This window comes from Solea senegalensis, linkage group LG1 (genome assembly GCF_019176455.1).
Source record: "Solea senegalensis isolate Sse05_10M linkage group LG1, IFAPA_SoseM_1, whole genome shotgun sequence".
NCBI lineage: Eukaryota > Metazoa > Chordata > Actinopteri > Pleuronectiformes > Soleidae > Solea > Solea senegalensis.
Window position 1 is genome coordinate 8602141 of NC_058021.1, and position 24109 is coordinate 8626249.

The following is a 24109-nucleotide window of genomic DNA, read 5'->3' on the forward strand; positions in this document are numbered from 1 at the left end:
GTGCATGTATATTTAAATCATATTAACATTAACTGTAAAAGATCTGGAAATGTACTTTGTGAGCAATACGTCACCCTGAGACAAGTTAACAAGAATAAACTTCATTCACTTCATTTTTGAACTAATCCAGTATACATTATAATCTTTATTTTTCAATCACAGCCGTGGACTCCTTAAATTGATCCATACTCATCAAACTAAGAGCCCTGAAGTATCACGTGCTCTGTGGCTGTGAACAGGACAACCTGCACATTCCTGGTACAGGAATTTACTGGTCAACTCCACTAAATTCTCCTCCTTCATATGTAGCAATAATCTGCCCTCACCTCTCTCCTAACACCCCCATGCTATAAAGAATACGTTTCCTCATGATGTTGCGCCTCATAGCACCAACAGCCCTTTGATATACTTCATTTATCTCTGTACATTCCCTTATATACACATTATAAACAGATAGCTTTTTTTAAATTTTAGATTTTTATAAAACTAAAATAATGGACAGAAGAAAAGAAATCACCTGAGTATAAATGCAACGATCAGATTTAATTTAATGAGGTTTAAGATCACTATAACTCTTTCTTTCTGCCATGTGTGTTTAAAAAGCACTTTTATGTTAAACAGAGGGGCCTTCTGATGGCATCAGTATGAGAGCTACAAAACACCTTTTAATTTAACATAGTACAAAGTTTTACACAGTAAAATGCACAGTCTCATGGTCAGAAGATTTGGTTGCTTAAATTTGTTCAAAGTTTAATTCTGAATGCAACAGCATCGCATTTGAATTCACAGTTTCTTCATGACTTACTTTGCACACAACACTATCATCCTTTACAAAAAGGGTGTCAATTTACTCCTCGTAGTTACGAAGTCTACATCATTAGATATGTACATCTGCAAGAAATGTTGTGAACCAAACAGATGAGGTTCAAAATACACCATCTCATTTTCCTCATTCTCACTCACTGAACATAAACTGGAGATCTATAAACCGTGAGCATCATTTCCAGACAGGACTGAATGCTCACGCTCACCTGTTTCATGAAACATGATCCGTCTTTCACATCAACACTGACGTGCCCCTGCCCTGAGAAAGCAAACAAATAACTGACAGTTATTACTAGAATGTGATATCAAACACGGCTCACAGCAATATACATGTGCCGGACTTCTTTCCGTCATCACTGTCTCCTCCGCCCTCTTTTCTGTTGGGATCGTTGAGCTCATCAAACAGTCCAGTCTCGATCATTTCCTGCTGCCACTGAATGGCCACAGCGCCTGTGCTGAACTCCTTGAAGAACTTCTCATCCTTGGAGTCAAACACGATGCCCTTAACGTCTGAGAACTCAGCGATGTCGCCAGTGTCCTTGGCGTAGACCACGTTGGGCTTAGGAACCCAGGGAGGAGGCACCAGCCCGGCCTCCAGACGAGGGAAGTTGATGCTCTTGAACCAGGGGTGTTTCCTGGGATCCTCCATGTTGTTCCTAATGAAAGGGTAAAGAGACATATGCTAAGAACAAGTTGGCACACAACTTGAAATAAATAGTTTCTTCACTGTTTGCAGCCATTTGCACCAGATAGTTTGCTTAAAGCTACTCTTACTTCATGCCCAGGCGCTCATCCATCTTCTTCTTCAGAAACTGTTGGATGATGTCCTTGGTGTTGGCATCAAAGCACTTGTGCTCAAACTTGGGCTCTTCGTTTTGGATGCGTCGCTGCACCTCCTCCTTCTCCACCTTGTCCTTCTTAGCATCAGGGCCTTTGAAAGGTGTGTATCCAGCCACCATCTCATAGATACTGCAGCCCAGCGCCCACCAGTCCACCGATGTCCTGTATTCAGTTTTGGTCAGAAGCTCAGGAGCCATGTACGCTCCAGTGCCCGCCTGGAGGAAACATTCAGGAGGGAAGATTGAATATATGGTGCATGTATATTTTTAAGTGTCTTATGAAGCAACATGAATAACGTTGTTCAAATGTAGAGAAGAGTGGAGGGGTCTTTGCAAACTGTTGCCTTGATTAGTAGAGTCTTCACAAATGTCTTTTTCTCTCTCTGTAATATTTCATTTTTACCTCTCTAGGCCACTCTGTCCCCGCTCCTCTGCTCCCTCCCTCCCTCTCTCTGTATGACCTCACCTGCAGCCTCAGAGCAGCTTTAATCTTAATGCTAAGCCTGCTACCTGTCAGATGTCATGTGTGTCTACACACTGACAGAGATGTTCAGCCTCTTATGTCCATTTCTGGATGCTATCATGCCCACAATGTATGAACAATGCACACAAAATGCCACAAATACGGTAGGACGTTCCCTGTAAATCCTGAAGAGACTCTGTTGCAGGAGCAGGTGTGATATACAGTATAGTGTTACGTAGGTATTTCAAAGACTGTGTGCACTGTTTTTTGATCGTCACCTTAGTAATAAGACATTGTTCATGGATGTGTCTGTATAAACTCTTCAGATTGATTAGTGAAAACAATGCAAACACTTCTTCCTCCTGTGTCACTTAGCATGCAAAAGCAATTATAGTTCTGCTTTATTTTCTATTCTGTAGTGTTCACTTCCTCAACTTCATCTCCTTTAATTTGACCAGTGGAATACACTCTCTGGTCTGTCAGAGGGGTAAATAAAAGGCTGTCGTGTGTAATCATACAGGCTACACAATTATTTAATCTGCTCTGCATCTGGGTTAAAAACACCTTGTTTGCAAACTCACGTCGAATCATGCCCAGTGTGCTTTTTGACCTGGATCTGTCACTTTAGAGATGGTCAGACTTGTGTTCTTGCTTGCTAAGAGGATTAAGGGACCAAAGCCAGCCTTACATACAGGAGGTTAACCCAGTCACTTTGGCGCGCTGAGGAGCATCAGAGTACTGGATAATGAGCTTTTCATAGAGCTGAGAGCTTAGTCTTTGCTACTATAAGTCTTGGAGAAACCCTGACACAAACTCCATCTTTTTCAGGTCATCCATACGTTAGCATTGGTATGATGTGATAATGGTTGTGATTACTATGGCTGTCTAGACGTGATTACTACTTAAAGGGCAGTGTTTGATCTGGGAAGCCACTCTCACAGTTACGGTCTTTTGATTTGCATAATATCAAGTGATTCTGGTCAATGCAATATAATTCCACCTGTAACCAAAGAAGTTTTTATTCATGCATGACTTTATCCTGCACTGGACCTCCAAGTTCTGTAACCCTGCCTCTACATAGCATAGTAGCCTATAAATGGCCATGGTATAATCTGACTGCTAAAGGAGTTATATAATGGATTTCGGAGACTCTCATTGCACCAATCTTTAAACAATCCAGTAATCCCTGTCCGGATTTAAAGCAAAAAATCCCCACAAGACTGACAATCTGTCCAAGAACCTGTGCTCAGGTTTTAACTCCAACCTCATTTGACAGATAAGTGAACATGGACAGTGTAGAGATGTTCTACAGACCTCTTCATCAGTTATGCATATGATGACTTTGGAGGGTGTTATTTCAAATGTTTGAGACCGACTGATGTATGAAAAGATCCTTTAGACCTCTTTTGCAGTAATGTGATAATGTGAAGAAATACAATGATTCTTAGATGTTATGATTAACAGCAAGCTAATGTTCAGTTTGCTCTTCTTCATTTTGCGTCAAAGGTCAATTAACCAGCATTTGCCTGCTAATTGCATACATGTACAACTCACCATCTGGTGGACAGTCTTCCCTGGAGGAATCTCTATGGCCAGACCCAAATCTGAGAGTCGGCACTGGCCTTGGTTGTCCAGCAACACGTTCTCTGGTTTCATATCACGGTATATGATATCCATGGCATGCAGATGCAGAATACCTGTGGTGATCTGTGCCGTGTAGTGGATGATGCGCTTCATCTCAATGCCCTTGTCAACTCCCTTTCCATCATAGCCTATGTGGTAAATGTGATACTTGAGGTCTCCTCCATTCATCAGGGTCATGACAAGGCACAAATGGGTCTTGCTGTCATAAGCGTAGGCCAAGTTGACCAGGAACAGGCTGTTAACCTTCTCTAGGATCTGCTTCTCTAGCAGGGCCATCTTCTCGCCGCCCTTCTTCTTCAGACGCTTTTTACACAACTTCTTACAGGCATACATCTGTCCTGTGTTCTTCACCTGTACAGCACATACCTTGAGAAAAACAACATTATTATTATTATTATTATTATTATTATTTAAAACCAATGACTAAACAGTTCTCTTCATTGATTTATAAGAACAACTTCCCACAGCAACAAAGTGTGATAATCTAATATCAGAATCAGAAGCAGCACAGAAACCATTTCACTACACATCTTCAGGGGTGAAATAGTTTACTTAATCCCATTTTACAGTTTATAAAGTCCTAGCTTGACCCTTGTCTGCTGGAACTGAGCCATTAGACGTCTGTCTCATTTACAACTTTGACTAAAACCAAACCGTATATATTACTGGTACGATTCCTTCTTAATCAATAGAGATTATTGAAGAATTTAACCTTTAATATAATGTTTGCTTCACAGGAGGTAAAAGCAGCTTTCATTCACAATTTTAACAACGGAATTATCATTGTGATTTTTTTTTTTTCTATTTTAACAGTTTTTACGGTATTCAGTTACACGTTGCTTCCTTTTTAGTGATATGGGAATTAAGTGATTTTATTAAGTAAAAATTAACTCAGGCTACACTTATCTTATTCTGCTTAAGCATCGCAAGGTAACAAAGTGAAAAAATGACTGAGGCAATGTCTCTCATTCAAAAGAATCTAGAACACAGTTACTCATGCAGAAATGTGGGCTTATCCACGTCATGTAATAGCTCATCTTTCAAAGGAGACAACTTTGTAGCAAATTTACTCATTTTACTTTTTAAGGTGTGTCTGTATGACAAATAACATTACAGTCATCTCCCTCAACTCAGTTTTTAAGGGGATTCCACAATCATCATCCAAGTGTATTACATGCTTACCTCTCCAAATCCTCCTTTTCCCAGAGTCCTGAACTCATAGAAGTATTTGTCACTGATGGTCTGTTTCTCATACTCTTTCCACTGGAGGAATTTATCAAAGAAAGGGCTGGCTTGATAATCGGTGAAGGGCTGGGCCATCAAATATTCCCTGACACCGTCCTGGACTTTGCTTTTCATCACCTCATCAAAGTTGGCATCTGTCACAGACTTGCATTTGTCAGCAGGTTCCCCGGTAAGAAATGACAGGAAAGACTTGGATTCAGCCTTGCAGTACTTCTTGATGATTTCTTGCCGTGCCTTGTCTTTCACTGCACCTTCAGCCAGATCCCAGTCATTCAGCTCATCCAGAAAATCAGCAGCGAGTTTGAAAGAGGGATGATTTGCCAGAAATTGACGGAAAAACTTCTTGCCAATAGGCTGCCTTTCACAAAGTGATGTGAAGTCCTTGTCAATGGAAGATCGTACTGATGTACATTGCTCAGACTTGGGGAGAGACAAGCTGCGGCGCCGCTTTTTCATCTCCTTGTCATCGCCACCCTGGGCTTTTAGGTAGGCCGTATTGGCCACCAGGTTATCTAGTCCCCCCATGTCACACATCTTGGTGGCTGTAAGTTGTGTGTCCCCCTAAATAACTAGAATCTTCAGCGGCTCCCTGGGGATTCCCCACTAAAACTGGTCCAGCGTCTTTCAGAATTTGTTGTCTGAGTGAGAGAGCAATTTCATTAAACGCCAGCGTACAAATGAGCTCCTTCAACCAAACTACCTGCAAACCTAAGACACTCTGACACACCCAGTAATTACTCATTTAGAATTAAATACCAGGGAGGGACTTTGGCTTAAGGATCTTTGTGTGGCCTATTCAAGGATGCTGTGCACGTAAAGGGAATCATAAGAGGGCTCTGTCCTAAGAGGCTTTGTAGCCCACTATATTTGTTCATGGTGTTCAGTGGTACAAAGGCTTGTTGGCTAAGCATAAGATGGAGTAAAAGCTAAAGACCATTCTCATCGCTCAACTCCTAACATCACTGCAGTGTGGGGCTTGACAGTGAGCCATGAATAACGACGACTTTGAAACAATGCAGACGTCTAGTCAAATTGTATTTATATATATATTAGTTTACACATGCTTAAACTGAGATGTATAGACACTAAAAATATTAGCTACATGTACGTGAGATGGAGAATATTCATTAATGACTTTACATTTACTGACTGAAGACGCACTCAGTGAAAACAATACAAGAGCTGGTTTCTCTAACATCATGTTCATGTTTGTTTTTTTTATATTATATTATCAATGTTATATATGTTGGGATTAAGAAGCGTTCAAAGCATCAAACTGACGAACGACCTGATGAAGTTTTCTGAGCAGTAGAATTCACTTCTGAAACTTTTTGAGTCATACTCCAATCTGTTTGTTGGTGTCTGGCTTTACTAGCGCTATGTTGTGGTTGCCTCTGTCTGTCATGACGAAAAAAAAATCACTGCTTTACCAAGAAATACTGTCACCTGAGGACAGAACCTGAGATTTGACAGCTACCAATGTTTTACACATGAAAAAATGATGATGATGAACTGGCATTTTCTTTCCATTGTTCCTGTTGGTGGTAACTCTACTGCACTACAGCTACATAGATGTAGGCTAATTCAGGACAGGATAATATTAGCTAATCCTGTCTCAAATGGTCTCAAGCTGTCAGCACCCTGCACAAGATCAAGGACTTTGCTTGCCGTCAGAGAACCAGACTCAGACCTTTGACTTACAAAAGCACCGGCTGATGATGCCCACACACACCGACCCATGTGGGAGAGGGTTTACCATTTTAAAAGTACAGCAATAAGTGAAGTTATATTGAAATGTACAAAAAACACAAACAAACCTAGACATACAAGCTGCGCACAAGAACCGTAACTGCAAGTTTTTTTTAATCAAAGAATAGTCGATCCATTGGTTAAAACTAACAGTCAAATGTCAAACACATTGTAAATGGCTCATGGTATCAGTAAATCACTTAAGACTCCTAGCTGCATAAAATGAGGCCATGGACTTTATCTGTTACCAGGTCAGGGAAGGCAGAGTGCAAACATACCTCTGGGTTTCCCATTTACTCTACAGCTGAGCCACAGCCATTTAGTTCTTGCTGTTACTCTTCTTCTATTATTGTAGTGAATGATTTCGATGTTTGGCCTAGTCATGTAACCTTGCAAGGATTAGCCCAGCCTGAGGAGAGAGTAAAGGTTAAGATCAACAAAGCATTCTCATCCTATTCCCCACTACATGGCCTTTACGTGGTCTGACTATATCCTCTTAAGGTTTCCCTCAGGCTTTGGACAAAAAGATGCAGTAGGTGGAATACATTCCCAGAAGAGCAATGGGTAAAGTTAGCGAAGCAACAGACATTCTTTTTTTTTTTGGTGAGTGCTTACAAATAAAGTGCATAGAACAAAACAGTCTGGTGGACTACTGACACAAATGCAACACATGTACTTTGAAGTACACTTGCATGTTCATATACAGCAAATGGAAGGCAGGAATACGGGATCAAATACTAAATAAATCTCCCACTCACTTATGAGTATTTATTTGTCAAATTAAAATACTACCCATACACGAGTATAATTACTTTGTAATAAAATAGTTTAGCATTTTATATGGTGAACGGTTTGTTTGTATTTATATACAAACACATTTATATTCTAGACTTACTCAAAGCTGCATTACACTACAGTTGTGCCATTCACACCCATTCAATCAGTGATCTTTATGTCAGAGTCCAGCTTCTTTGTCTTAAATGTACCAGCAGTTAGAGCACTATCTTTACAACCTTCCACTTAAACATGTCCATCAACATGTCGGATAGTCCAACAGAATATGGATAACAGTGATAATGGAAGTATGAGCTGACCTGAGCACAGGCTACACCATCAACTCTAGCAGCTAGTGCCCCCTAGAGGACTGTTTGTGCATGTATATGTGTATGTGTGTGTACTTGTATTTGTTAGCTATTTATGACCTTTTCTGGCATAAACACTAAAAAACTGTTTTACCCAAACTGATGAATGATTTTACACTTTAGAAGATACAGAGAGTATAACCGTGTATATTAAATTTATTTCTAAATGTATAACTTACAGTATTCTAGATAGTAACTTGTATTTTGTTGGTCTTAATAATGTTCAAGTTTAGGAGAGTCGTGGCACAGTCGACATACAAATTACATTTTCCTCAAATATCTAAGAGAAGATACTAAATACATTTTTTTTAAATCATACGTAAAAGATAATATTATTTCATAACAAATTTGAATAAATGGCATATCAATATGAGTTTGAAATACAGTATTCAACATTTTATAAGAGGCTCAAAGGTTGAGTGTGAGGATTTATGGGGATTAATCAGAACATGTAGAATGGAGTGGAATGTTCATGATATTGTTTTTATCTGAGTATAATCAACTAAGAATATCACTAAAGGTAATTTACATACATGTTAAAATAATAATTCAGGCGATATTCCAATTTTCTTAAAGTAAACACATTAGTCTGAATGAAATTGGGGGAGATTCAACTGGTAGTAATATGCAACTTCAGCACTAGATGTCACTAAATCATTTACAGTAAACCTTTAACTCAATGTCTTTTGTTTGTGTCTATGCTGCAGTCTCCTCTACCAATGCTTTGTGCTGCACTGACGTTTTATGTCATCCAAGAGCTTTTCTGGCACAGACTCACTGGAATCAGAGGAGGCCTCAGCTTCAGAGCTAGAGCCAGGATCAATATCAGAGCAAGAGTTGGTGTCAAAGCCAGTTCCAGTGCCGGTGCTATGGCTCATATCAGGGATAATGCCAGCATGGTGAAATTCCTCCTCAGAGTCAGACGCTTGGGTTTGCTCGGAACTCTCGTCACGAGACCTGTCTACGTCTGTCTCTCGGTCAGATACCTGTCCTTCTTGTTGCTTGTCAGTCAGAAGCCTCCTGCGGCTGATCAGCTTCTGCAGCTGTAGCTTGCTGGTGAAGAAGATGCTTCGCCATCCCATCTCAAGAGCCAGGGAAACCACTTCATCTGAAACTGTGTTGCAGCATCTGCGCACTGCCTGCTCCCAAAACATCTCTGACCCACATAACTAAAAGTAGAAGTAAGAAAAGTAGGACAATTAATGTTACAAATTCTAAGTCATGATTTGGTTTCATTTAAAAATGGATTATTAATTCAGATGTAATAATGATTTATTCACATAGAAAGCAGACATATGACAAAATATAGAATGGTGATTCAGTGATAACAAATGGAGGACTCCTCAACTCATCCCTCCCTTTCCTAAGTGTGTCAGAGAACTACAGAACTACAGAAAACATGCTCTCTGCTTGCATATAAAGCTTCCTTTTAAAATCAAAACCCATACTCTGGTTATTTTGTCCATTTAAGCTACTGTAGGAACAGTCTAATTCTAAAAAAAACAAATTATTTTTATGTTAAGGCAATTTTACACACAAAATAAAAAACATTATCGGAACCTAGGGGCCTGGACCTTTAAATAATTTGGTAGCATTTGTTAGCGAGTCCATAAACTCACCTGCTTGAACCGATGTGACGTTCGTCGAAGCTGCTCCACATCCTCTAGTTCAAGATAGTTTATTATCCTCAGAAGTAAGGATTCAGACAGATGATCCAGATAATCATAATGGCCTTGGCACAGAGCCTTGGTGTACACCAAGATTCCAGGACCAAAAACCACACTGACCTCACCTGAGAAGAAGCCCAACATTTTACCTATTGTGCCTATTCAAGCGTTCCATTTGCTTTTTATATGCAATATTCTCAGGACAAGAATTATAACCTGAATACAATGCATTATTCTCTCAAAACACGTTCTGTTCCATTTTGGAAGACACAATTGCCCATGGGCTCTCATTTTAACATCACTGCAAAACACACACAAACCTGTGAACTAACCATATTGACTGGCACAAAGCCTCGGCTCTTTTTCTGAAGATATTCAACAGCAGAGGAGTCTGTTTTAAAATGATCTTACCATATAACAACTGCCAAAAACACACTATTTACAGATCCAAATTGTTGTCACTGCTGTGTCTCACAGCTTCACAGAGATCCAAATGTACTGGTTTGCAAGTAGACGTTTTGGCTTGCGATAGCAGAAAACCTTTTAAAATTATTGTCACTCCGCCAAGGAGGTTATGTTTTGTAAGCATTTGTCTTTATGAGTATGAGTTGCACAAATGAAATTCATGTGAAGACAGCTTTTTTCTGGGAATACAGGTTATGGGCCAAGAAATTCTAGCATTTTAATGGTGATGCAGACACAATTCACCTTTTAAGTGTATTGACGCTGTGGGAATCTCAGCAGCCTTGGGAGAGGCTTGTACTCTCCGAGTTATTGCTGTGTTTTTTTCTTTGTCTACATGAAGATGTTTATTAAGCTCTTCAGGAACAATTTGCAGTTGGATGTGTGAAGAATCTTCAACAGCAAGAGGAAAACTCTTGAGATTGAGGTTTAAATGGATATGTTCAGATTCAGATTCACCTTTATTGCCATTGTATGGGGTGCTCCCACAGAGCCACTGTGCACAGAACAGACAAAGAGAAAACAAAATGCAGCAAATGCAAACACTGCACTAAATAAACCTTGAAGTCCTGACTTACTCTGCAGCCATGTGTTGTCCAAGAAGTCCTGGTGAGACTCTTTCAGCTCCCCAGGTTTGGAGAATCTGTCCACAGCTCTCAGAGAGATCTTCCACCATCTCCATATGATCTGGGAATAATAAAGCCAAGTATATTTTAACAACTAGTTATGAAGCCCCCATAACTTTCTCCAATAAATACTGACAGTCAAAATGACGTCACAGATATCTGTAATTCAGTTCAGAATCACGTCATTTTGCCATTCATGTGTATGGGGTAATTCCAGTTTCAGATATCTTCAACGTCATTGTGACATATCGTTGAATATGTTCATATTCTTCCGTTGTAGATATCTTGAATTAATACGTCATGACGTGGTAGATATTAACGACAAAACCCATACACATGAATGGCAAAATACGTATTTTTGACGAGTAAAAACTGAATTACCGACATATGACCTCATTTAGACTACTAAAAACTGGCTTACAGATATCAGAAACTGTGGTTTTGACTAAGAATGACGTTGCAGATGATGTCCATCGAATTAATGCCAAAACCGCGTTTGACGTGTCACTACGTGTGTGACGTAGCAGTAAATAATTCAATGCGTTGTCTTCATTCGTGGTTTTAACGTTAACTTAAGTAATTATTAAAAGTTATCGGTACTTACATCTGACATTTTAAAGTTTAAAGTTTGGGTGTTGCCATGGCAATAAATAACTATTAATAACCAAGAACAAACGTGGAATGTCTTTTTCTTCGCTTGCTTTGGGCCAAATTCAGTCTGTACATTGAAAACCATATCAAGACATTATTGTAATGGTTTGTTGAATAAAGAAAGAGATTTCAATGTCAATGTGACTTTCCAAAAAAATAGAAAAATAAAACAAACATATTCAATTTCAATTAACATACCTTTTGATAGCATTAATGGCTCAGTTGTATCAATATGGAACATTAAGAACAGGTTTGTAAGAGACTTCAACAAAGTCATCACTGTAGTTAAAAATCTTTTAATTTATTTATACATATATTTATATATGTACACATTTACTTACCTATTCTTGCAAAGACAAGAAACATTGTCAAATTTATTGTTAGTCACTGGTGGAGGAATTGAGACCAGAGTCAAAAGGAGGATCAAGTAGTGTAATAATCCATAAATGAATCTGTTCTTCTGCTTTGCCTTATTACTGTAACGGAAAAATGAAGGGAGATCAATGTTTCTCATCATCCTGTTCTTCTCTTCAAAAGGCTTTTCAAAAAGGCAAAGAAGAAGACAGAGTTTTAAGGGAGTGCATTGAACACAAATTAACTAACATCCCACAAGTATTTGTGTTCAAATATTGTGCATATTTTGTCTGGACAGGAGCAGTCAACACCTGCAACTATCAACCAAACAAAAACCTGATATTTAACTCATCTGACATCTGCAACCAGCAGCAGAGAGGTTACTGGCAACATGTTGAACAACTTTAATAAAGATGTTATTAATCAAGTAGCAGAACTAAGAAATATAACTTTCAAAGCCCACAAATCTTGTCCAATTCCTCCATTTATGCTCACAATGACTGTGGTAAAAGCCCAGCATAAATGGTGTGTCCAATCCACCTCTTTAGGATGTTTAATTTGTAAGATTATAGAGACGTGGGTTTTCTTTTGTCGCTGTGGGTCATTGGAAGCGTTAGATTGTTAAAAATAGCACTCTGGACAGGCCAGTTGATAAAAGAACATTTTTGCACCTTACTGCCAACATAGTAGCCATTCTGCTGGAACAACAAATAGAAAGAGAAAATAAAACACCTGCATTATTATGGCTGCTTCAAACCACAGATGACGGATTTGGATGGAACTCCGTTAATAATCTTAAAAGTGTATACCCTTATATAGATTGTAGTGTTGTTTTTTTTAACTACAAGGTGTGTGTATACTCACCCTTGTTAACTCAGTCCTTGTTATACATAACATCTACTTAACTGCGATTACAAATGATATGCACAGAGTTTACAGTCATAAACAAAAAGTAAAAAGCATATAATGTATATTGTCCAGACAGTATACCCTCCCCCGTAATGGCCCCTTCATTTCCAATATAGTCCATTGTAACCCTTCTTTCATAATTCATAGTGCTGTAAACATTTGATGAAAAAAACAAAACAAAAACATGAGTCTTCTTTTAGGGAAATGTACTGCCACTAATTGCACGACGGATCGGGTGCGTTGAATATGTGCTGCATGCTGCCCTCTGGTGGCGAGAATCCAGAGATGTGCTACAGGAAAGGGTTAGTGGATGAACCCCCTGAAGGAAACGATCCCGCTGGGGCACCAGCCTGAAATTAAACAAGGAAGAAAAAAGACATTGTTGCTGTAAGGTAAGGATTCCTTTAAATGTCATCATCAGTGCTCTCTCTCTCAGCGTCCACTTCATTTAACACCACTGATATAGGCAAAGGATGTGTTGAGAAGTCATCCACAACAGAGTAGACCATCTTGTTCAGCTATGTCTTCATAGCTGAACATATAGTGACATATAGTGACAAGACACTTTCAGCTGGTTTCAACCTGGAATTAAGTTGCAGAAGTTACTAGTGATCCATTAGCCGTGCCATGAGGACTGAAAGCATTCTTGTTGTGTCAAGTTGTGGAAACTTAACATGTTTCCAATGAATGGAACGGTTTGATACAATATGTATTGTTTTGTGTTTCAGTTAGGAATAGTTACAAAATAACCAGCCCCAATTGTTCAATGTTTCGGTATCCTCCCTTGGGGTACGACAATAATGCTAGCATACAGTTTGAGCTAGACACACGACAGTCAGCCTGCAGTCTATTTTCATACAAAGCTTAACGTCTTGTTGAAACAAACAGCCACAAAGTGAGCAGATAAAAAACAGCTGCTGCATGTCGTCCATTGTTGTCCACATTGTGTTGCGTTTGATGTTGGCACACTGGTGCGACGTCACGTTACAAATCTCGCTGACACGGCCATCGAGCACAGCGCACACCCCACCTGCCACAAAGGTACTGTTCTCAGTCGAAACCCAACCCAACCAAACTTTAACATTATGGAAAAACGGCTATAAGGCCATCCATGCTCACTCACCATGAACGGGTTGTTAGACATGCCAGGACCAGCCATAGGCTGCCCAAAGGGTGTCATGGAGGGCTTGTTCTGACTGTAGACTGGGAAGGCAGGGCCTAACGAACACAGTGGAGGAAAATGGATTTATAACAGATTGTTTCTGCTCTCACCAGTGTCTAATTAAAAATACTTTTATTGGAACAGTTAAATCAATATGACATGAAGAGAAAACCTGCACAGTGATTTAGATAAGTGCCTAAGACTAAATGGATCAAAAATAAATAAATAACAGGAGAGCTACAGCTTATTAGTTTGCATTGAGCCTTATGAAAAATGTCAGATTGTTTTATTGTAGTTTTTTGTACTTTGTAAAGAACAGATTATTTTGATCCTAAATGCAACCTGAATTAATTTCACAGCAGATCCAATGGATTTGTCACACTTTTCATTTGCTGCAGTCAGATTTTAAGATATAATATGACACTTCCGTATTAAAATTACAAAGAATGACGAGGCAGATGTTGAATATTTTGTTTAGTGTACTTACTGTAGCCAAAACGTTTCCAACACTTTAAATCAAGACGGTGCCAATTACTGACATCGTCCACTTTACTTTCTCTGCATTAACATTGGCAGCAAACCCCCCGAATTAAACTTGTGAGGAAGGTACCTAATAGTTAACCAGTGTGTTGTCTTTTGTCACTAATAGAGCACAAGTAAATATTTATAGTTCTGCCGCCGAAGCTCGGCCACTAAAACGTGACAGCTTTGGTAGTAGGACAATAATTCCCATGATCCCATGGGGCTTCTTGATACTATGAAACTAGGTCTTGTATTATTTGTTAAAAAAATTGTTCTGAATGTGGTACATGAACTTTAGGTGAAAAGACAGGTGATAAATAAATAAATGAATGACAGACAGAGGAGACAAGGTGTTGGGTGAGGCCACTAACCATTAGAGTGAGGGTGGTAGGCCCCAGGCTGGGCATAAGGGATCGGGGCCTGGCCAGGGAATTGTTGCTGGAAGTTTCCACTGAAACTGGTCGGGAGGCAGAAGGAAGAGGCACTCCCAAAGCCGGCAGGCATGCTCATAGAGCCAGTGCCAAAGGAGGCTACAAAACACACAAAATGTGTCTACAGTGAATGTGTGTGTGTGTGTATATACACACTCACACCCACATTACACACATACACAAAAAAGGAGTATATTCTTATAAATACTATGAAACATCACAAAGCTACTTGGCAATGTAACAGGGTTAAATCACAATAAAAGGAAAAAGCTGTCTTATGACATACACCAAACATGTGGATACAAACCTGCAGCTTGAGCTCTGCCGTTGGCCTGGAAAGGGTTGGTGGCCATCTCCGGGGCAACGGCTGCAGCAACGAAAGGATTTGTGGACGGGCCAGCTACATGAAATACAGGAGTACATTATAAAACAAAAGGATTCCAACTATACATGAAAAATGTAATGTGAAAAGTAGGGCTGCTCAATCAAATGTTTTAAATTCAAAATAGTGCAATTAACAAGTTGCAAAGGCCACAATTTAGGTCACATGTCATGTCAAGCATATCTAGCCCATGGTTTACCCTTTATTTCTGACATATTTATGTAGTTTACGTAATGGTAATTCATATCTTTAAGTTGTCATTCTTGCATTACAATATAGAGTGGTAAATATTATGATAATGTTCCTTGTGATAATGCTTCATGTTTTAAATCCATTATCACATGAAATGCTGAACCAAACCAGGACTTAAAAATATCATATGTCAAATTACAATTGCAATATTTTCCCCAAATTGTCAAGACCTAATAATAAAAATATATATTCATAATTAGTACCTCCAAAGACTGGCTGCATGCTGGGTAACACAGGCGTATTCTGGGCTGGCGATGAACCAAGCACTGGTCCAAATAAGTTCCTACAAGACAATGTCCATGTTAAATGTTTTTACATCCATGACACGTGTGCAATATTAACATTTTGACACACTATTGAACAGTGATATGAACATCAATCAAGTGAGTGATAAATGTTGACTGGATTGGGTCATTTTAGTTGAAATTAACTGATTATCCAAATATTCAAATGTGTAAATAACGCATAACAATAAGCATAGATCATTAAAGCTGCTTACAGACATGCACTTAACTCCAGAGATTCTCTGGAGAGAACACAACTGTCCACAGAAGTCACTCTGGAGGTTCTCCTGCCAGCTCCCAACTCAAATCTCCAGTTTATGTCCCAGTGAGCTCATGTGAGAACACCGCAGGAGAAAACAAGGACAAGTGTCCTGCTTCCTGTATGCATAAGCCAGGCCCCACCTCCTCGCCTGAATCTTCCTGGTGTTGTGACCTGACAGTCCATGAACCACAAGCTGCAGAGAATGTCCTGACCCAAATCTCCATTACATTACCAGAAATTCATGTCTGAAAAAAAGTGTGCAGAGTTGTCAGTTTCTCACCCTTGCACGTTGCTGGCTGTGGAGGCAGAAGTGCTGAGCTCATTGTCTAACTCAGCCAAAGCAGCATAGCGATCTTCTTTGCTACACCCTGCCAGGGACTGGGCAGGGACGGCACTTGACATAGATGGGATTGGCACACCTCCACCTATGGGTAATTTGAAATATAGATACTCTGTCAGAGCTACATGAAACACATGCAAAGTTTAACAAAAAAAAGACAGGAAATAACTAATGAGAAAGATACAATGAGAGGTTTAAAGTAAATGTCAAAAATCCTCTGAGATCTTTAACCAAGTTCATTTAAGATGAAAAGAGCCATGGTTTGTTCCCACCAGAGCTGATACCTTAGGAAAATCATCTTTACATAGAAGGGTCTCAATCAAGTTTTTCAACAGTTGCTTAGCAACATCAGTCGTGAAGACTGGCTTAGAGCATCTGAAGAGCATTTCTGGAAAGGTTTTAACGTGTTCTTTATAATTACTGCAATGAAACACACATTTAATCCGATTTGGCTCAGAAATGGGAAACAAGACCCAGGTGAACACGCCAATTGCTTCTTCATCTGATTCAATTTCGGGAGTTTGAATCGGGAGAGTGACTACACCATACATCGGTCTTCCAGCTGTTAGCATAGCCAATGAGTGTTTGCTTTTTACAACATGGGAAGAGCACTTCATCCAGCAGATCAATTGAACTATCAATTAAAAGTGGGATCAAAGTAAAAGATACAAACTAGTAACCATCGTAACATTGTCACTGTGTTAATGTTGTTTAAGACCGGTCTTGTATCCGGCCAATTGGTGGTGAAACATTTCATGCATGGGTGAAACAAACACAACAGGGCAGTACAACCACTGGCTATGGTTTAGCTCCACAAAAACCCTGGGTATACCCCATTATTTTAGTGTGAAAGAGGCTTGAAAGAGGACTGAGGGTCAGTGTGTGTGAAGAGTGACAATGGTAGGGAGGGGGTACCTGATGAAAAGGACTTTGAGGGGGGTGACGTGCTCAGATGGGATGGAATTGCAGTGTTTCCAAAAGCCTCAAAGTTGGCAAAGTTGCTGTTTGAGTTACCATGAGGTGCTGCAGCCACACAGGGAAGATGAACACAGGCAACGGATGTAAAAATAAAAACAATGGCAGGAAAATGTGTGGAATGATAACTTCAAACAAAAAAAACACATACTGAGAAACATTGGTATATTTATTAGTCTGAGTAAGATGGATGCATTGGGTCCTTTGAGAGAAGGTTTCTCTTACCAGTTTGGCTTGGAAAATGTGCAAAATTGGCAAAGTTGGAAGAGCTGGCAGTTTGAGTGGATGGAGCAGCAAAGATGTCTCCTCCCAGGTCTGAGAGCAAGTCAAACTTCTTCTCCTGAGCAGCGCTGTGTGCTTGTGAACGACCTAGCCCTGGAGACTGAGCAGTAATTGAAATTAAGAAGAAGTTTTTACTAGGGATGACCTGATCAGCTTTTTTAGCCCCCGATCCCAATCCAATCTTTTTACTGTTGAGTATCTGCCAATGCTGAGTCCCAATATGATATCTGCCTAAATACCAGAGCTGCACTTTTTTTTTTTTTGAAAACCTCAGTCAGTTATAAATAATATTGCTGACTGAAGTTTAGAGAGAAAGAAAAACAGAAAGTGGAACAGACTCCTCTGTCATCTGTTCACACTGGATGCATGTGAAGTGACGGCTGCTGATCAGCTGCATCTAGTGCAGCTCTGTAGTTCACATAAATGTGTTTGTTTTGTACCACTTGAGGACCTTTTCTGGCATAAACACTGACCTCATCAGGACCAGTAGTCCTCATAGGGACAAAAACCTGGTCTTAATGAGGCAGAACCTTATTTCTGATTTCTGATATTTAGTTAAGTTTAGGAATTGAATCGTGGTGCGGTTAAGATTATGGAGAACACTTTTTTTAGGCTGTCCAAATGAATGGGAAGTCAATGCGTGCATGTGTGTGCTTGGCACAGCGTAGATCTTAGGGTAGAGAGGACAGAGAGAAATGGGGCAGATCAGAACAAGGCAGCGTATTAAAATATAGCCAACTACATCAAACACAGGTATTAAAATTAAAATGCCACTGACGTAAAAGATCAGGGTGAATATATTGGGGGATTGCTGAGCTCTGATCAGTTAAAAAAAATATGCTCAGATCGGCTCTGATCCGATACTTCGATCAAGATCGGGACATACCTACTTCTTATTTCTTTTTTATTTATTTATTTTTTAATTTCTAATGTTTTTTCTATATTCCAAAAAGGTGATTGATTATTGGCAACAAAAAGGGCTCAGTGTGTTTCTGATACCTGGCGCAGTGGGGTCTTGCTGAGCTGCAGGGTTTTGAGGGGTTGCACTTCTGGGGTACTGCCAGTGCTGCTGGCTGATGAGCCCGACACAGAAGCCTGGACAGTTGCTACTGCTCTTGCTTGGTCTGGAGGAACATACCTAAACAGTCAGGAAAGAGCACCGACACAAGTGTACAAACATATTTGATTACAGAGGATATAGCTTGCATCACTAATGTAAACATAATTTTATGTTGAGAAAAGTCTGATTAAATTCGTCTGTCCGTCATAAACAGCATTTGAATGTTGTGCTTTGTTTCCTCCAACACTGCATTGAGAATAAAGTGACACATGAGCATAAAAAAAGTTCGGGACAATGACGAGCACACTGTCAAACTCAAACATATGATTAACCTAGTCCATAACTGCAAAATGTTTTTTTTGGCAGGGATGACACTGCACTCCATTCCTTTGCATCACCACTGATTGTAATACTCCAGCATAACTGACTGACCTGCAATGACCCAACTCTATAAAGCAATGTGCAGCAAAGTAAAAATAAAAAATCCAAAACCAAATTCAACCATTTATACAAACATGAAGGTTGATCCTGATAATTCGACCCCTTTTGGGTTCTTTTAACACTAGATTTGACTTTTTTTTCAAAACACATCAATCAAAAGGAACACAAAAAGTTACCATCTTTTCTTTTCGTATTTTTCCTGTAGGAACTCTTTTACTTTTTGGGGTTCTCGGAAATCTGGAACAACTGATGTCCTGTCGTCATAGAGGCCTAACCAGATGTGTTTACAGACCTGGGGGGGGCAAAGGAATGAGTGGTAGAGAAGAGGTTGGGATGGGGGTGGGGGAAAAGCCGGGAGAGAGGTGAGAGAAAGTAAAGGGCAGGGGGGAGGGGATGACAAGAAACGAGAGAGAGAAAAAAAGGACAGAGGAATGCCAATAATGTTGACTTTGAGTAAGAAACAAATGCCAAGATGTGAATTCAGCAGTCAGTCAGAATGAATCAGAATGCTAATTTTAACCTTTTGAAGGTCACTTTTTTTGTAAAATCTTCGTCATACCTCATTGCTATGTTTCTGTAAGAACTCAATTTCCTGCTGTGTAAATGTGGTCATTGAGATGGACTTCACTCTGTGCGGGGGATTCAGTCCTCGCCTGTAGGTAGAGGAGGTAAACGTTAGCTAAAGAAAAAGAGGAACAGAATACAAACCAATGCAAATTTCAATGAAATGAAAATAGGAAAAACCCTTTTTTTAACTTTAACTTCTTAAGAGTGAAACATTCATGAGCACTTTGTGGTTGTGTAAATTTAAATATATGACAGAGTTGTCAAAAATTAAAGACGTCACAAGTTTTTAAAACACAATAAACTTAGTTTTTTTTAATCATCAACTGATGAAATTGCACAAAGGTCCAATAACATTAAAATGATACATTAAGAAAGTAGAAAAACATTATATAACATTATAAAAGAAAAGGAGGTGGGAGTTATTGGGCTCATGTCTTACACTGAGTTTTTTGTTAGATTAAGCAAAAGCACCGACTACAGTTCAGTGTATAATGTCAATAAGGAATATTACAACCTCTGCACACACACGTAAGAGAACAAGGACACAAGAGAAAGGTAAGATGAAGGCAGATGATCCACTGTGGTGACCCCAAAACAGAGAAACCAAAAGAAGAACAACTTTTGCATGTTTAATTTCTGAGAAATAGTTAACAGTGGAATTTAGGATATTTATCACTGATTAATGGGGAAAGTGTTTAAGTGTCCGAGATAAAACAAATATTTACATATTCATTACTGGTATAGATATAAATTTAAATGGAGAAAAGTACATCATGGGGTGCAGCCAAATCAAATGTTCTGTGTTTAAGTGACATTAGCTCATTTTCCTTGTGAATTATCACTATTAAGACGAATCTGTGACCATCGTACTAAAAATACACCAATCAGAGGGACAATTCTTAAGTTTATACTAAATAAATTAAGAACATTGTGTCAGAAGGATTTCTAATCTGTCCAGCAGAGTACGTCCTTTCTGTCAACACAGATTAGAAAATAAACCCACAGCTCCACTGTCATACATCTCAGTTTAGTTTGAATTAATGTCTCTCAGAATGATTAAAAACATGTATTCCTGAATCTGGAAACCACCACAAAGCATGTGCCAAGGCTAAACAGAACTACAGGTTTTCATGGTGAGTCAAGAGAGTGCATTCAACTGTCACTTCACCAACTGCAGCTCCATGACACATTGTTAAAGAGAAACAGCTGCCGAAAAATAAAGAATAAAGCTTGTTGTTGTTGCTTCAATTTTAGATTTCAATCATTTAAATAAGAACCAGGTCCAAGTGTGAAACACTGATACAGACAACAAGGACACTGTACTAATACAGACTTAAAGAAGTGGAACTTGTGATCAGTTATGTCACTTAGTTACATGGTATGGTAGTAGACCATAAAAAACATGATTGCAAATCAAATTGCAATTTGATATTTACCCCAAATAAGTCTGTCCTATTTTCATCGAGAGCACATGAACAGAACAAAATGGGACTCAGTGACAGTGTGTGGTGAGGACGTTCTCAAGCTGCTGATGGGTGAATGACAGACACTTCTCTGCACACTACCCCATGGCTGAAGACATCTGTGTCACTGTGGTGTTTGACCAAAGTCAGTGTTGCCCAGACCTCAAAATGATGATGTTGTCAAATGTCTTGTTTTGTCCACAAACCAAAATGCATTCATTCATTCATTCATTCATTGTCTCCAAATGTATCCTCCTCATGAGGGTTGTGGGGGAACTGGAGCCCATCCCAGCTGACAAAGGGCAAAAGGCCGGTACACCCTGGATAAATAGCCAGTCCATCGCAGGACCAAAACACAAACACTAAAAAAATATTCACTCTTACTAAAACTGATGAACTGATCATCAAAATAGTTGAAGATTAATTTAGTAACCAATTAATGGCCCTAATTTTTTTGAATACATTTTGAGAGAAATTTGTTTTAAAGCAATCTGTGTATTATTTGGACCCTGGAAGGAAACACATCAGTGTTGCGTTTACATATATGTTCAGCAAAGTCTTCAGCAGAGAGTCCCACCCTGATGCCTCTTATCTCGAGATGTGTGTGTGTGTGTGTGTGTGTGTGTGATACTTTGGTGAATGTCCACATAAAGTTCAACCAGACAGGGGCCCCCGTGTGACGGATTGTTTTTAAACAAGGTGATCAAATATTTGAGTGGTGGGTATATGAACCAAACATTTGCTGCCCCTGACCTTGACCACTCAGGCAATAAACAACTGGGACACTCGGACGACATACAGATGGTAAAACCTGACAATAGACAGGAGACACGGCCCCACTTCCACAGAATCGAGGGGTCACTGAGAAGTTTGAGAGTAGTTACGCGACGTCAGTCACCACTTTAGTATTTAGTGTCTTTGCACAGTAACACAAAACTAAATGGAACCCTGCCATTTTCACACCTATAGAAGGTTTAGGAATTGTTGGAAACCAAGGACAGGACAGTATACAATACAATGATTAACCAAACATTGTGATAAAGAAAAGCACCCATACTGAAGTTCTTTAATCAGGATAATAGTGTTTCTGAAATTCTTGTTTTTTCATCTTAAAATATTCTAGGAAATGTGTCCTTAGCTACATGTTTTTGTGACATTAAAATTAGTTTACTGACTGAAGGCTTTGTAACATTAGTTATCTTGTAACATAACATTTGTAATTTTTTTGAAACAATAACACAATAAACTTTTTTGTTGCTTTCAGATATATATGTGTGTGTGTGATTAAGAGTAATCATTTACATTTAAAACAATTGTGTGACTGTAAGAACATGATATTGTAATATTACAACATTTTTGTAACATTGCGACACGTGTAACATTTTTTTCCCAACTGCATCTTCTGTATTTGCGATAAGATTCAAAAATACTGTAATAACAAGTATCCCAATAACGATGTGAAAAGTATTTGTTCTGTTGTCAATTGAATAATTAACATCTATGGGAAATAGGAACAATGGTCTTCAGCCTTACAGTAAAGTTAACTTGTTGTTACGATGTTGTTGTGAGACACCTTACACTACCTAACATTATTTGAGACGACGCCTGAAGCTAAGCTGTAAACAAACCAACATGACAACATCACCGAGCCCAGCCCAACTCGAACCCCGCGGCCTCGGTCTGTACCGGGGTAGAGCGAAAGGGCGTCAGCATTACCTGCACTGACTTCAGCAGCGCTAGCTAACGAGCTAACGGTACCGCCAAGTCAGAAATGGACCGCACGAATATAAAAAACCCAAAGCGGTGCCTTGTCATGACCCGGCGGTGCATTGAGAACGCTAAAGAGAACACGTGGACAAAGACGCCAACTCACAGGATGCCAGAGCAGGTGGTGCAGACGAAGGAACCCACTGTCATGTTGACATAGGTCGGGCCGCGTTGGTCGCAGTCGAAGCATTTCCTATTCGCGGGAAGGCTAGTCATTTCCCGGAGCATCTTCAGATGAGTCTCCTCCTGCTTTCGCTTTGCACTCGTCGCCATGGCAGAAAAAAAGAAGGCTGGTATCGCTGGGAGTAAGTGTGGACAGGAGACCCTGGGCAGGGCGGGTGTCTTCGGGGCAAACTTGCCGCGTACTACGGCGGTGGCCAGGAAGACACCTTGCCGAGATATCTATCAGCGAGACTGAGCGAGTGGCTGACTAACTTCTTCTTTTACTCGAGTAAAATTCACACGCACATTGGCCTTTTTCTTTGCAGCGCCACCTGCTGGTTCAGAATGATGCAACTCAGATGGACTCAGTCCAGGAAATGAAAAAGGAAAATTCATACAAAACAGTACAATATACAAAAAAAAACACACCGATACATAATTAGATGATCTAAAACAGTATGTAGATCGAACTAATCTCTTAAAAGGAGGCATCTGTACCAATGTCTCTGCAGCTGGGACAGGACCAAAAATGATGTCATTAATGTCTGCATCAAGTTGGCAAATTTAAAAACAAGATTCTTGAAAACTGCTTGAAGAGTATTAACTTGTGCAGACACAAACATTTCAATGGCACTGCACTGAGTATCATTATATGCCCTGTACATTTTCTATTTTCTTGTGTGTTTTTTGGAGAAAATACTAATTGTAACTCTTATTTGGAAATAACTCAGAAATCAACCAAAACCAATTAAACATTATTTTTTAATTTAAAATACAGACCACAAATACAGTATAGAATATTAGGAAAAGGCATTCAGAGAGCAAACATCTTCCAAGGTTGCTTAGTTTCCCAGCTTTAATATACTCCCCTATCTCACAATGTTGACAATTGTTTAGAAACAATCTTGAATTCCCCCAGAAAGCAAGTTATGAGTTATGGTAACAGACAAAAAAAACAAGCAGACAAACGCAGAGCAGTTTGTTGTCCAATGATACTTAAAATGTAAAAAAACATCAACCAAAATACATCGAACTTTTTTTTTTTCCATTTCAAAACATCTTAAACAGTATATAAAGTATATATTAAATAAAACATCTTGTAAAACCTAATACAGGTTGGTCTGTGCAAACTTTTATTTATTTATTTATGTTTAAACAAGGTTTTTCAAATTAAATCAAAA

General features: G+C 39.3%; 3 protein-coding genes across 5 annotated transcripts; all 3 read right to left on the reverse strand.

Annotated features, from left to right (window-relative positions):
• Nucleotides 1-522: 522 nt before the first annotated feature.
• grk7a (G protein-coupled receptor kinase 7a) lies at nucleotides 523-6810 on the reverse strand. The gene is made up of 4 exons (XM_044038151.1): nucleotides 4954-6810; nucleotides 3682-4137; nucleotides 1600-1880; nucleotides 523-1481 (listed from the first exon to the last, which is right to left on the reverse strand). Exons 1-4 carry the CDS (start codon nucleotides 5548-5550, stop codon nucleotides 1142-1144), a joined length of 1674 nt encoding a protein of 557 aa, XP_043894086.1. The 5' UTR covers nucleotides 5551-6810; the 3' UTR covers nucleotides 523-1141.
• Nucleotides 6811-6861: 51 nt separating this feature from the next.
• Nucleotides 6862-11049, reverse strand: fbxo36b (F-box protein 36b). The gene is made up of 4 exons (XM_044045923.1): nucleotides 11044-11049; nucleotides 10615-10756; nucleotides 9527-9699; nucleotides 6862-9076 (listed from the first exon to the last, which is right to left on the reverse strand). The coding sequence occupies exons 1-4, from the start codon at nucleotides 11047-11049 to the stop codon at nucleotides 8621-8623; spliced, it is 777 nt and encodes a 258-aa protein (XP_043901858.1). The 3' UTR covers nucleotides 6862-8620.
• Nucleotides 11050-11510: 461 nt separating this feature from the next.
• agfg1b (ArfGAP with FG repeats 1b) lies at nucleotides 11511-23205 on the reverse strand. Of its 3 annotated transcripts, none has more exons than XM_044038186.1 (12): nucleotides 22873-23205; nucleotides 19529-19622; nucleotides 19146-19261; nucleotides 18468-18606; nucleotides 17412-17568; nucleotides 17127-17234; nucleotides 16152-16296; nucleotides 15529-15608; nucleotides 14999-15091; nucleotides 14632-14790; nucleotides 13700-13794; nucleotides 11511-13606 (listed from the first exon to the last, which is right to left on the reverse strand). In XM_044038186.1, the coding sequence occupies exons 1-12, from the start codon at nucleotides 23037-23039 to the stop codon at nucleotides 13556-13558; spliced, it is 1404 nt and encodes a 467-aa protein (XP_043894121.1). In that variant the 5' UTR covers nucleotides 23040-23205; the 3' UTR covers nucleotides 11511-13555. The 3 variants fall into 3 exon arrangements, with proteins under 3 accessions (XP_043894121.1, XP_043894130.1, XP_043894112.1); XM_044038177.1 differs by having other exon boundaries at nucleotides 11528-12926; XM_044038195.1 differs by lacking the exon at nucleotides 17127-17234 and having other exon boundaries at nucleotides 11527-12926.
• Nucleotides 23206-24109: the final 904 nt, after the last annotated feature.